The 14,806-nt window shown below is 40.2% G+C and overlaps 1 protein-coding gene across 4 annotated transcripts in view; it reads right to left on the bottom strand.

Annotated features, from left to right (window-relative positions):
• Positions 1–630: 630 nt before the first annotated feature.
• igf2bp1 (insulin-like growth factor 2 mRNA binding protein 1) overlaps positions 631–14,806 on the bottom strand; it is a 55,223-nt gene continuing 41,047 nt past the window's right edge. For 3 of the 4 annotated variants that reach the window (XM_027285363.1, XM_027285366.1, XM_027285367.1), the window contains 12 exons: positions 13,010–13,061; positions 10,892–10,955; positions 9,344–9,637; positions 7,738–7,872; positions 7,509–7,631; positions 7,179–7,314; positions 6,961–7,083; positions 6,464–6,580; positions 6,162–6,236; positions 5,890–6,021; positions 5,621–5,734; positions 631–5,018 (listed from right to left, as the gene is read on the bottom strand). In XM_027285363.1, the coding sequence (XP_027141164.1) occupies positions 4,863–5,018; positions 5,621–5,734; positions 5,890–6,021; positions 6,162–6,236; positions 6,464–6,580; positions 6,961–7,083; positions 7,179–7,314; positions 7,509–7,631; positions 7,738–7,872; positions 9,344–9,637; positions 10,892–10,955; positions 13,010–13,061 (1,521 nt within the window). In that variant the 3' untranslated portion in view covers positions 631–4,862. The remainder of the gene's footprint in view (positions 5,019–5,620; positions 5,735–5,889; positions 6,022–6,161; positions 6,237–6,463; positions 6,581–6,960; positions 7,084–7,178; positions 7,315–7,508; positions 7,632–7,737; positions 7,873–9,343; positions 9,638–10,891; positions 10,956–13,009; positions 13,062–14,806) is intronic. The other variant, XM_027285365.1, reaches the window with a different exon arrangement.

The raw sequence follows: 14,806 nt of genomic DNA, 5'->3' as shown, positions 1-14,806 counted from the left end.
GTTTTGTTTTTACAGGCTGCAGCTTTAATGTTTTGGTTCTGTCTCACGGCTCTCATAAAGCAACTGTAAGTCATAGTGGATGTTTAGCAGCTTAACAGTTAGCACCTGCTAACAGGTTAATCCAAACACGATCGAACCCCTCTAGTGATGTTTTAGAAAATGGTCAGCATTAATTTATAGAACTGGGACTAAACATGCACTGACATGGTCCTTTAAACAGTCTTGGAATAAGCTTGATACAACAAAATCATTTTAGCGCGATGCTTATATTTTAGTGTCTGGCACCTATAATGATTCGTTTCCACTGGGTGGCACCTCACACCGCCAAACTCTGTCCTAGCTGATCAATACATCACTCAACTTGCATAAAAAAAAGGACAGAGTGTTCACTTTTGGGCCTAGAAGTGACCCAGATCTGATGAAAACCAGATGAAACATAAGGTCTGATGATTTTTTTTGTCCCAGTCGGGCTGCAGGCTTAGGTTTGTGTGAGCCAGTCTTACTGCCACAGAGCAGGAGTAGTATGAATGGTGTGCGTCTCCAAGACACAACGACCATAACGTGTATCGTCTCTACTGTACATACAAAAACAAGAAGAGAAGAGTTCAGTTCCAAGATGAGATATCACCATTTGAATGTAGTAATCTTCACTCTGAGTACTACTCATGTTATCTAAGACCTTTTCTGTGATTACAGGTTATTTGCTCAAAATGGCTCCCTACTGCATTTTGGACTGAGCACCTTCCTGTGTGTTTGGCACAGTTACTGTCATGTACTGAGCTACATGTTAGTAGTTCATTCCTATTTAGTAGCTGTTGTGTTAATAGATTTGTGCATTCAAAAACAAAAGAACAAAAACATGATCAATTCAACTATTTTTCTTTTTTTTTCTCAGAACTTCGATTCTAGAAAAAAAAAAAAGGTGGTTAAAGTAAGAAAATCGAAAAAAAGGTCTTGAACAGAAATGAGCAAAACGAACACGATGGAGACCAGCGCAAGAGAGGGCGAGGGACCCTTATGTTCCCGCCCGCTCCAAAAATGAAATGATTTTTTTTTTTCATAATAAAAAGAAATAAAAACATCTCACTCTTCTCCTGGAGTACAGAAAAACCGAAAAGGAGAAGGAATTACATTGTTTTGTGTGAGGACAGAGGGAGGACAGTAAGAAAGGAGGTGTTTTTATTTCTAACGTTTCATCCCAGAACATCCTACCACCTCCCTTCTCCTTCCTCCCTCCCTTTCCTTCTCCTTCCTTCACTCTCCACCTTTTTTCTCTTAAGAATTGCATCAGGCGGTTTTTACAGGAGGTTCTCAGTCGTTTTGATAAGTTTGACGTTGTCGACATATTTCATCAATTAGTGCAACAGTACGTCCCCAGATGTCACGTCCAAATAAAGCTTGCTGTATTGTCATAAACTAAATAAAACAAAAGAAATGAATCCTAACCAATCCAAATGGCTGCAGGCTGAATAATGAATCCTAAAATAGCGTGTCTTGGTGGTTGTGAACAGAGCTCTATGGTTTGGAAAGAGGTGGAAACCTAACACGGGACAACCATGTTGCAGTGTGAAGTTACCCCCTCTGGACAAAAATGGAAGCATAGACTCGATAGAATAGATTTTTCCCTGTCTGATGGTGAGCTGGTGGGTTTTGCCGTTTGATGAAGATTGGCGGTGTATGACGCCGAGTGCAGGTCAGACATTAAAAAGAGTTATCTGGCAGTGTCCTTCAGTGACTTGGCTTAGCGCAATCTTTCCTGTCTACACGGCTTTTCCCATTCTGATTTTTTTTATATTTCTCCAAAAATACAAAAAAGTATTGTGATCACCTTTTTTTAACATCTTATATACAGGTTTTTAATCTATCACTCAGCTGTGTTAATGTTGTTTTTAAACTCTCTTGCTTTTTTTTTTGCTCCCATTTTTTTTTTCAAAGGTTCTTGGATTTCTCCCTCCTCCCTCAGTTGGAACGCAGACGGAGGGCCATAGGTTCTCGTCCTACTTTTTTTCTGCTTTTTCTAAAGTTTCACCCAACCACATCCCCTGACAAAAAATGAACATTTAAAACCAGTGAACACAAACGCACATACACAACGCTTGCACTTGCTTTCTCGCTCTCGCACGCGTGCGCACACATTCATCAAGCACACATGTAGCCAACAGGGAGCATCTGAGGTGTCGTGGTCAGTGCACAGGTAATAAATATTCACATTCAGAGAAGTCAGAGCTAGTTCAGGCTTGTGGGTGTGTGTCTGTGTGTGTGTGTGTGTTAGTGTGTGTGTGTGTGTGGGGGGTGTTGGTAGAATGCCCTCTGCTGCTGCGTTCAACACAACTCTGATATGACAAGTTCCCCACCTCCAGCTGAGAAAGGCAAAGGGTGAAAAACTGGCTTCAAAGCTCGCTCTCATGTGTCTTCTTTGTGGCTGAGAATCGTAACCTCTTGCACACTTAAAGCCCTCTCATAATGTTTGGCTTCATGATGATGTCATCACAATAAGGCAGGAGAGAGCGGTCCTTCGGGGCACAAGGTGAGCCGGTAGCCACGAGGACGGTAAGTCGCATGTGACCCGAGGAGGATGGGTTATTAGTGTCGCCCCCTCTGAGTTTGGTCGCCGTGTGCACTTTAGGACCGCCCTCTCCAGTTAACACCACTCCCCATTGGCCAATATTTCCGTTTCAGACAACGGCTGCTCCAATCACACTTTCAGGAAGACAGAGGGCATGTTTCCTCACCTAAAAAAAGGCAAAATGGCACTTGACCCATTTCCTCACTAGACCAGCATTTTATCTCTCTCTGCTTTGGGAAAGAACACAGCCGCCTCGTCATCCTGAGCTCATTCAACCATCATCACACCAAAAAACAACAAAAAAAACAGAAAAAAATAACCAAAGCAACAAGACAATACCTAAAAAAAAATACTTTTTTTCTTTTAAAAAAATAAAAAATATTCAGGACTATCAGCTCTTCTTTTCTTTTTTTCTTCTTATATAAAACACCAGCAAGCAAAAAAAAGTTAGGAATACTGAGGTAACTTTACCCTGAGGTAGGTTTTTTCTTTTTCATTTCTTCTCTAATCTGTTCTAATCTTGGCGAGAGCATCCAGGCGTAGACCCCGCCCCTCATTATCATACGCAGGCAAGGTCTGGAGGCTCCGCCCACAGGCCTTTGGCAGATTGGGAGAGAGAACGAGGAAGCCGCTCCCCTTCCGACTGATTTTACCCTCTCTGAGCTCAAGGCAAGGAGCTTTGGAAGACTTCGCCTTTTTTTTTGGTTCCCGCGCTCGGCCAAGACCAGTCCTAAACATTTTAATAATACACGCATCAGAGGCCATGTTTGTGAGCAAAGATGGCGTCAATGCAGGGATGGTCTTAAGGACCCCCAGCTCCTCTGAGGAGAAGGCTGGCCTTGAGTATCGAGCGCTGGAGGAAGGCAATGAGCAGAAAGTCTCAGACACACCTTGTCTGTCTGTCATTGCAGGACTTATTCATACAGGTGTAGACTCGCTGCCTTCAATACATTCACCCGAGGGGCCGGGCTAACTCACATATCATATATATATAATATATATAAAATATGCCGTTTAAGGTGCGGGCCGCTAGCCACCTAGCATAGCTGCTGGCTGTTTGTATAAAGTTGTTTTTTTTTTTTTTTTAAATGGTTTAACGTACGTGAGCTAAGCCACTGCAATAGAACTGCAGGACCAGCTGCGACCTCTGCACCCCTTACTGTCTCTTGCTGCGCCTTCCGCCACACGGCTAAACGTGGAAGGGGGAGCTCAGTGCCTCCCCAGCCCCGAGCCTCGCTGTAGGCTACATTATGCTACATATAGACAAGGGGACTGGGAAATTTACAGAAGACCCCTTTAAGAAGAAAGGCAAGGCGGCCAGACACAGCATTTCTTAACATTTACATGAAGATTATATATTTACAACCTCATATTCTCCTTTTTTTTCTTCTAACCTCTCCGCTATTCGGAGAGAGTCTTTAAAGAGCAGTGTTAACATCTGCGGCCCCTCTTCTAAACTCTCATTGGCTGGGAGGTTAGGTGTGGGTTGGGCTAACGCCAGACCCCTGACCTATCCGTCCCGTGCCGCTGCAGCAGTTTCCCTGCTCCCTCTCCCGGCTCTGCCTCACTGCATTCTATCAATAATAGCTCTGAATAAAACATTTCTATACATATATCTCTATGTTTAAAAAAACCACCCTTAAAATATAGGACTGACTGCAGATGGCTGGAGAGGTCCGTAGAGGGCGACAGAGGAACGAGTGTGTGTGCGCTAGTGTCTCTCAGGAAACAAAGATTTGTCCAGCCAGCCCCTCCCCTCTGCAGTCCACCTGTGGACAGGTGTAAACAACAGCGGTAAGGCTCTATCCTTACAAGGTGAGTAACGTCAGCCATGTTGTTTAAACTTGTCTGATCAGGATCTGTATCATGCTGCAGCAGAGGAGGAGCTGACTGCAGCCCTACAAGGCACACTAGGACGACACGGCTCCTCCCTCTCTCTGTCCCTCCTTTCCTTCATCCCTCCATCCTCATTCAGTCTCTCTTCTGGCCTGGCATCTGGTTTCTGTTCTCAGGTTTCTTTTTTTTAATCTTAATCCTCTTTTTATTCATTTCATCTTTTGATTTTATTCATCTTCTCTCTCTCTCTCACTCTCTCTCTCTCTAAACGCCGATCTTTCTCTCTGGCTATCGGGCGTACTCCCTCCCTCTTTATATCTCTCCCTGTCTATCGCTGGGTCCGTGTGTCGCTCTCCTGTATCCGTCCGTCCGTCCGTGCATGTGTCTGTGTCTGTCCGTCAGGCGTGGGGGTGGGGGGGTGGGGTGGTGGCCACGGTATGTGAGGAGGGTGTGGGGACCCTCACTTCCTGCGTGGCTGGTGGTCCTGAGTCAGTCCCTGTGTAGGGCTGCCCATCTCTGTGAAGCCCTGGGGATTAGGGCCAGAGCCAGAGCCCATCCCGCCTTTCTGTGGCTGTTTGACCTGGGTCAGGATGTCCCGGATCTTCCTCTGAGCCAACTGGAGGAGAAAGGAGAATAATTTGTGGTAGTCATGATAAGACAACATTACAACAAGAATCGTCATTTGTTTAGAAGCTAAAGTACTTCTCGTAAGTTGGTGGAGACCAAACCAGAGCGAAATATAGTGAATATAGGGCAGAAATCTTAAACGATCTGTAAATGAGCCACTGGACAGCATATAACTTTATGAATTTATAATAATGTTAGTGGTGCATAGTGGTGTTCTATCAGTTCTATAGACAAGGAAATTAAAATAAGTACATCTACATTGAGGCTAAGTACACGGCTACAAGTGACAAACCTATAGAAATGTTAAACTGTATTTTGGATGAATTATCTTTATATTGTTGTGTTTGTTGTATGTTACAGTGAGCAGCTGCAGTGTTAACCGTGCAACATGCCACTGTCTAACCATTAATGCTAACTAGATGTTGACTGGCATGTCAAATGTCCAGAAAGATATTAAGAAGTGGTAATTTGTTTAAAAACTTACTTTTTCTACTAAGATGTGGTTATGCAGTTTATATGTTTTTGCTAAAAAATGATTTATGCCACTAGTTACATGCTCTGATTGACAAAGCAACAGGGCAGCAGGAGTACCTGGCTGGCGTAGAAATGTCCATTGATCTTGACGATGACCTGGTCATTTTCATCAGGTGTCTGTTCCCTGGGGACCACCACCTCAGCTGCTGTCAGGTTTTGCAGCTCATTCACCTGGAGACAGACATTTTGGTTACTTAAGGACAAAGTTCATGATTTTATGGTAAACTGTTGTAGGTTTCATGGCAAAAAGGTGAGTTTACAAAGTTGCTGTGGCAATGAATGTATGCAACACAGAAAAGGACTCAAGTGTGGTCCACGTGGCTTACCGTCTTGCCTCCCTTGCCAATGACCCGCCCTGCAGCAGCAGCGGCCATCTTGATGTGAGTCTCCAGTTTGACCTCCTCCTTCGGCCCGAAGAAGTTCTCCTCCTTCAGTTTGCCATAGATTCTGCCCTGAGCCTGCAGGACGGAGACAAAAAGTTAATAATTCATTTCAGCATTGTCTCATGGCAGTTTGTGATGCCAATCAGGCACCAATAAAGATAATATGCAAATTACACGGGACACATGTTAGCTGGCAAAGTCTTGTCAGTTTTTACCTTAAACTGAGCTTCAGGGGGTCCTGTCACAATCACCATCCTCATTTTAGAGTCTGGAGTTTCAGCTGGGGCGATCTGGGAGAGAAAAAACATTCAATACTGAGGGTGTAGGCATCATGGGTTCTAACTAAAATGTATTATTGGGCTATTCATAGCGCTGGTAGTCAAATACAAGAATTTACTTGCTTTATTCTTTTACTTTAGTGGAGAAATCAAAATTGTAAATGTGGCTGGAGCAACAATAGGATTTTGAAATGATTGTGACATGTTTCTCTATTCTGATAATGTTGTAAAGTACAGACCTTGATGGATGCCCCTGCGAAGCGGCTCAGCTGTTTGATGTGCTGTCCTTTCTTTCCAATGATAGCTCCCACTGCCTGTGCTGGGATGTATACATGGACTGTCTCCTGCTCTGGAGCCTGAACACACACAAAGCAAACATTTCATTACTATCAACTGAAGAGAGAAATCACATCAGACACAAGCTACTGTCTAAAGTATTACACTAAGAGTATTATTTATGTCTTAAACATATCTGGAGGAGAATAATTGAGAAAATACTACATAATCAGTCCTACGTCAGCCAGCATTACAGCTAATCTGTGACCAAAATTACAGAAAGCCCAGATGATAGTTTGAGTTTCTGACTGAGAAGCATAAAACAGTTGGCATCTTCTGTCTCCTCTGTATTCGTTAAAAAAAAGATTAATTTATGAGTTATTACATTTCAAAAGGACAAAAGCAATACATTAAAGACCATGCTTGACCATTGACTCTCTCTGAGAGTGGGTATTCTTACCCCAAAGCAACCATAGGGGGCGCCGGCAGATGCGTTCCCAGGCGGGGGTGGGGGCATGTTGGAGGAAGAGGGGAAGAGACCCAGAGCTCCCAGGTTGAGGCCAGGAATCAGGTGAGTCTGTTGCTGTAGAGAAGGAGGCTGCAGGTTAGAAATCACCTGGAAGTTCACAAAAGAGTGTGTGTATGTGTGTGTATGTGTACGTAGGTGTGCAGACTCACATTCATAGCAGCGATGTCGTTCTCATAGGCCTCTCTGACCTTCTTCATGACCTCGACCTCGGCCAGAGCGCAGGCTTCAATAGAGCCTTTGACTGTGATGGTTCTCTCTGGGTTGTACAGGGTCAGATCCTGAAGACTGCACACAATCAAAGAGGAGTGGTTACTGATGCTTAAAGCTGATCCGTGATCAGTTTATTTGAAAGTGATCAGCTGCTGTAAAGTGTCCTGATGCATGTATATATTTTTCTACCCATGCATCATCTATAAAATTGCCTTGTGATCCTGATTCACTATGTTGAATTAGGTCTTGTCTGTGTATGTGTGTCTTACGGGGAGATGGTGATCTTGGTGTCTGTGTCCTGTTCGACTTTTTTCAGGTTCCGTCCCTCCTTTCCAATCAGGCGTCCGACAAAGTTGTTGTGAGCCAGAATCTTTAGAGGAACCTCATCAGCCCTGCAAACAAAGGAAAATAAAAAAAGAAAAAAACGGTGATCATTTGGAACAAAAATATTCAAAGTATGACTTCTGCAGTGGCATGCTCCCTTATTTGAAAACATACGTCTTGGTGTCTTTAGCCTCCTGGTGCATGATGTCCAGGATCATGCGACAGGCAGCTGAGCAGCCCTCAGGGGTGGAGTGGATGCTGATCGGTTTCTCAGCAGCGCCTGCATTCTCCTTGCGGTGCACGTCAATCCTGCAGCAATGGAAACAGAGCAGAATCATTAGCCTCGGTACTTACAGAGTGCAGGAGTTAACACGATCAACCACATGAATCTGTGACTGTGATTGTCAGTCAGACAAATTAAGCAAATAACTTCAGTTAAAATTAAAATGTGTCATTTTGAAGTGGTAAAGTGGGCTGACAGCTAAAACATAGCTGTAAATGTATTTTTGGGCGGTTTAGATTGCATTAATATGTTTGGACTTTTCTAGAAGCCCCAACATAATGAGCATTTTCACTTAAACATACTGTATATAATGCTTTGATCCATAAATAAAGAAATAAAGAAACCATCTCTCAGATTAAAAGGATCAAAGAGGAGTGGCAGAGAATGAGTAACAAGGCGGCTCATTCCGTGACTGATAAATAACATTTGATGTGAGATGAAGCTTTTTTCCAGACATCAGTGCCCTGTGTGTGTCAAATCCCTCCTGACTGACAAAAACAATAAATAAAAGATTTCGACCAAATTCACCCAGTAATAAATCAAATGATCACAGCTCCTGATAAAGATATTGTGCATGACTCGACGACTAACGCTTTAATTTTGAACACACTTCTGTCCTTCACTGGAGCAGATCTCAACTTCATTCTAAAAGCACAAATTATGTTCATGGTATTATGTGTATTTTCATGCATTATTTCATGCAACTGAGAGAAAATTATATATTATTTTATTTTATTGCACAGTCATTATTTTTAAAACATGCAGATGTTTTCTGAAGTCTATGGTGTCATTCATTTATTGAGAAATACTCAATCATACTTTTACATGTATAACCTTGGTGGTGACATACTATTTAAATCAAGCATGTAGACTCTATTAACATCTAGCAGTATTGTTGATTGCAACCTCCGGGCTTCACCCTCTTCTTCCTGGCTAAAGGACAAACTATAGTTGACGTCAATCAGAGGAAAAAGCCTCATCTACTTTGTCTGTTCAGAGCCAGACAACAGTGTCTGTAGATACAAAGTCTGATTCTAAGGTAACAAAAACATAATGATTCTTATTTTCAGGTGATTTTACACTAATGAAAACATAATATGTAAGAGCCCCCCCAAATCTGACACACCGGCCCTTTAAATAATTTGCTTTTACAAATGAAAATGTTCCAACTTCTTTTTTAATATTTAAATATTTATTTGTACTCAATATTTGAAACTACAACATGTCAGCATCACGTCCAGAATGTTTAGTCATTGATTTTTAACAGTGTTATGCATATTAGTGGAATTGGAAGTGTGTCAAATGAGTGGTTTTACTATCTCCTCAGCAGTTTTCTACAATCAAGGTGGATCACGCTGCTTTATTGAACTGTGAGTGTGTCTATACATACTGTATGTTAGTGAAAATGATACATTATAGTTGTTTTCATTCTGAAACAAACACCACAAGAGGAACACAGCGTGGACTGACACACAAACAGGTAAAGAGGGCACTCACTTGCTCTGTGTCTGCTTGGTGATGTTGCGGATGGTGGCTCCCTCCTTGCCGATGATGGCTCCAACATACTGCGTGGGTACCAGCAGTCTCAGAGGGATGTCGGCATGCGGAGGTTTGAAGGGCATCCCAGAACTCGGGGAGCCACCGCGGGGTCCACCTCGGGGTCCATAGCCAGGGCGCCGGCCGTTATCGGGCCCCCGCTGGCCTCCCTCTAGCTCGGAGTTCTCATCAGGGATGTATGAAACGCGCAGGGCGTTGTTCTCAAACTGGTATCCATTCAGCTTCTGGATGGCTCTGAGAGCGAGATGAGCAGAGGGTCATGAACTGCACAGGTAGAATCACTATGAAATCTGTTTAGTTATAGTGATAGTAATGATTACAGTTATGATTTAAATCAAACTAACGTTAGGAAACGGGTGTATGCAGCAAATAGAACAGCACACAGGATGAACAACGCTGCTGTACTGTTCTATTCAGTTTGATTTAAATAGCACTAAATCATGACAAAAGTTATCTCATAACACTTTTCATATAGAGCAGATCTAGACTGTCCTCTTTATCATGCTAGTTACAGCAGCTCAACAATTCACACCATGAGCAAGCACCTGGCGACAGTGGCAAGGACAAACATGGTAAACGGTCGTCTGCCGTGACCAGTTGAGTTTTGACAATTCCCACTTTATTATCTAAATTATCTTCTATCTATCTAACTGTATAATGTTATTTATGAATTATATATCTTTCTCTGAGTGCAAACTAATTAAATAACTCAAGTACTGCAAAACTTTGAAGTATATTTTTAACTACTTTATACATTTACTGCACTTATCTTCAAACAAATAATGTAATGTTCTCTCCATGACATTTATCTAACAGCTCTAGTTACTTTGAAGAGAAACTGTTTTTATAAAATGCATAATATATTTATATAAGGTATGGTGTATTCAAAACGTATGTACATAAAATCAATGAGATTACGTCAAGTCACTTGTCTTTGTCACTTTTCCAGAAAAAGTATTACCCAATGGTGAGTGTGTATATAAAATATATGAATGTATATGCATGCATACAATTACGTTGACCACAAGCCCCAGCTGTAAAATGCTATTTACATCTTCATGCCTCAGTATTAATAATTATAGAACATAACACTGTGATTCTGTTGCCTAATGAGTACTTATACTTTAATATTATGCTGCTATTAAGACTCAAGTTTGAAGTCATAGTTCTTTAAATGACCACTAGGTGTCACAAGTGGACCGTACATACAAACAAACAAGCGCCTCTGAAAAAAACTCACAGGAAAACTATTTTTGTATTTTGATTAAGCTGACGAAACGTATAGAAAGAATAATAAATAAATTACATTTCTAGGCATATATATTTTTACATAGGAGGATTGGTTAAATGCATAAAACAATATCTGTGACACACTATCATTTTCTTTAATGAAACAACTTTTAGACTTTTAGAGAGACGACAGTGAAAGAAACAGATTGTTTAAGACACATAGAGACAGAGAGATTAAAGAGGGTTAGGGGGACTTACTGCCTGGCGTGCTCCCGGGATGCATATGTGACATTAACCACTGCAGTCTCACTGTCTGTGTTCACTGAGAGAAAGAGAGTAAAGACGCTCTTAGATTCAAATATTAACATATATCAATGACATTTAATAACATTTGGATTGCGCTGACTTCTTTACTCCAGCAGTACCAAACAAATATCAAAAGATAAGCAGCTAAAGAAACAAGACAGCTCCCTCACATTGGGCCTCATTCACTAAGAAATGTTTTTACTTTGTGCACAAAGGAAGTTCTTCTGCAGAAGCACAGCTGGCTTTGTTAGATTTGTGAATCTGAATGATTCTAAATGGAGGTTATAATTTAGGAGTTATGTTTGCATAGAGGTGTATCATGGAGTGAGTCAATCAAACTTTAAAACAACTTTCAAACTAATCAAATGTGATTCAAAGAGCGTTTAAAGCGTCTGACAAGATGTAGACTGTTTTTGCGTGCAGTAATCTCTTAATCCTCTTTTTAAAAACAAAGAATACATTTCATGAAATAACACTAAAGATGAGAAGTTAAGAGAATAAAAATATCAATAAAATTTAAATAAAATGATGTGACACAAAATGAAGTGATTACAGCAAAAAACATTGCTTAAACAAACTAAGTTAAAAAAATAATGATAATAAAAACAACAATAATAATAATAATAATAATAAATGAAAATGATAAATGAAATAAGTATAAATATTGAAACCATACAATTACACAACACTACATAAAAACAGATTGAATGGATGAGTTTTTAAATGTAAAAACATTCATATTTCAAGACTAAAGAAATTGAAAGAAGAGCGTCTGAGGTAAAGGCCAGGAAGACTTCAGAAAATGAAATGTTTCTTCAGGAAATATTATTTAAATAACATAATAATAATAATAATAATAATAATAACAAAGGAAGCTTGAAGCTGAAGGACTAGATCTGTCATCTTAACACTGAATCTTTTATAAATCCTGCATAATGTTAAAACTAGATTCACGCAGTACGTGTCATTTCATTTCAATATAAATTGGTAGAGTGGACGTTCATTACACGCCAAGTCAATAAAAAGAATGAAAAAACAAAACTTATCATGCATATTTGCAGATATTTTAAGCTTGGCCTGAGACAGTCTGTTTATACAGATGAATGTTTTAATTCTGACAATATTAATGAGGATGAAAGGGAGTCAATCTCGTGTCTTTATATACATGTGACCAACCTATTAGTAAATGTACAGTTTTAATTATTGTTGTCTGTTCAAGCCTTTTAAATGAAGGATTTTAATAATCTTTGCATTCAGTTAATAAAGGTGTGTGTTTATGTTTTCTAACACAGCCGGGCCTTACTCGTGGTCTAAGAATTTTAATCACACAAAACTACATAATTAAGTACAAACAAATTCAGGTAAGAATATTCCCAGATTTGGCCCATTAAAATATTAAATTCTGATAGAAATCCTTTGACAGGACATGATGCATCAAACACGTTAGAGTGAAATCAGATCTCCGTAAACTGAAGCTCAAACTTGTAGCAGTAAAACATTAATACAATAAATCATTAGACATTGAGCTTTAGTTTCACCCTCATTTAATTTATTATATTGTGATATCATGCCCATGAATATGATTAATGACTACAGGTTTCAGGGTTGTTGAAAGGCTAGATCCTGATACAGGTCTCGAGGCCCAGAGCTCGCCTTTAACTTTGAATACTTTGGACCAACAGCCTTTTTACCAGTGCAACTCCATTTTAATTGTTTTATTCAACCTCAATTTGAACACAAATGCACACAAACATTCACATGCAAGTAAAAACCAGAAAGAACGTAAAGACTCAAAGGACTTCAGATAAAACCAAATGTAAAAAAAATGTCACACAATGTCTGAAAGTTTGTTTTCCATGCAGGAAACCTCTCCTGATGGCACAGGATTTATATAAATGTGTGGGCTAACACAACTCTTCAAACAGAAAGCACACTCTCACATTCTTTCAGTTACAAACTAAAGCTCATGGCTTGAGAGATAAATTCAAATCAACTGCCGTCAGGCCATCCTCCTCACATGTACAGTTCCTGCTCTTCAGTTTTAATGTAAAAAAAAAGAAAAAATCTTACCTTGTTCACAGTTCTCTACGGTTCCACACTGAGCCAACAGACCATCCAGCACCTGACACAAAGACAAAGAGATATCATAAAACAACTGCAAATTAACCACTTAAAAATACCAAAACAAGTGTTGATGTTTTCATACTACAGGCCAGAGATCCAGAGTGGAGCTGTGGTCAGATTCTAGCCCGTGTTCATCAAAGCATGAGGATATTTTCATCAAGTGACTTGCTGCCCTCATTACAGTGACGTGTGAGAGGAAAAGTCTGTCACATGTAGCTGGAGCAGCCAATCAGAGGCGAGGATTTGGCCAACATCCGTTCCATTGTTCATTCTTTGAAACATGTGTGATTTTAATTGGCATGAAATGGAAATAAAAGGAAACCTAACAGGAGCAGGAAATAAAGTCTGCAGCTGGAACACCAGAGAACAGATGACCCATGTTTTAACGCTGATAATCAGATGAAAATAACAGACTACAGCACCTCTGGAGTATTTTTGATTGGAGCTTTTGGGTTTATGAGTCAAATTTATAAAAGTGAACTGTTAGCAGCTGACAAATAAAGACTACAGTTCTCATTCTCACAGTTTGATACAGTTACATGTAAACATAATAAATATTGCTGTGGATTAAAGCTGCATTTTGCTTTCACAAAGAGCAGACATCTTTGTTTTTCCTCTGGAGTTTTGAGTCTTAAAAAAAAGCATGCATATATATGCAGTGTTGTACTAACGGTAAACAACACACAGTGAGTATATATAGAGAAATTCATGATATATCATGACCTTTGCTTCTTCTACCTAACCTACATGCTTTTATTTTGAAGTAAAGAATGTTTCCTGTGTCTGTCCTCAGGCTTGGCTCTTTAATCTTATTATCTGATTATTCATGTATTATCTGGAAGCTGAGGCTCATTAAGGTTCAGCCGCATGTAAATGACATATTTCATTCCGTTTTTGCGGAGAGACGTCGCCCTCGTGTGGACACAGCAGGCAGGATCTGAGCAGCGAAGAGACAATCTGGCACATATTCAAATGGCACACACTCATTCACTCAAACACACACACACACACACACACACACACACAGCCACTCCCACAGGCACCAGCAGGCAGTGTGCCACACCCTCACAAAATACAATAACGATGCATTCAAAACACACACCCAAAGATTTGCCGGCGGCTTTAAGTTTGATCCGAGAAAAATGTGACATTGATTTGTTCAAAGCGCTTGTGTAGCGTTCACAGCCTTCAGAAATGATGATATATCTGCAGACGTTTTGACAGTATCACAGTATTTATGGCGCTTTGTGTTTTAGTTTTTGATCCTCCCACCCTATGGAAACCATTAGTCTATAGCACTGTTTCTCACACTTCACTACACCACATACTGCCTTCTGAATATTACGGGAAGAAAATACAGTAGGCCGAACCTATTCGTCTACAGACAGTTCACACAGGAGGCAGGTTTGGAGTACTTGCATGAATGTGACGTGACTATGGAGCACAATGATATTGAAACAAAAGTCATTCAAATAGAATTGTTGGTATAAAATATTTTTTAATTTATTTAATTAAAAAATATATATTTAGAGATTCCTCTGTGGACCACCCAAGGAGTACCAGTGGTACTCGTACCACAGTTTGAAAACCCAGTGCTCTGTTATTCATAGAACATTCCACTAGTTTTAACGCTGCTGTCTGAACCTGTCACACAGCCTCAGAGTCTCTCTGATAAAATGGGATTTCATTAGATTTTGTTAAAAACAAACAAAAAAAAACATTTTATTTTAATTTACTTCATTA

The sequence above is a fragment of the Larimichthys crocea genome, chromosome XII (genome assembly GCF_000972845.2).
Source record: "Larimichthys crocea isolate SSNF chromosome XII, L_crocea_2.0, whole genome shotgun sequence".
NCBI lineage: Eukaryota > Metazoa > Chordata > Actinopteri > Sciaenidae > Larimichthys > Larimichthys crocea.
Note: the sequence above shows the minus strand (reverse complement) of the source record. Positions and strands in the feature narration are given on the sequence as shown.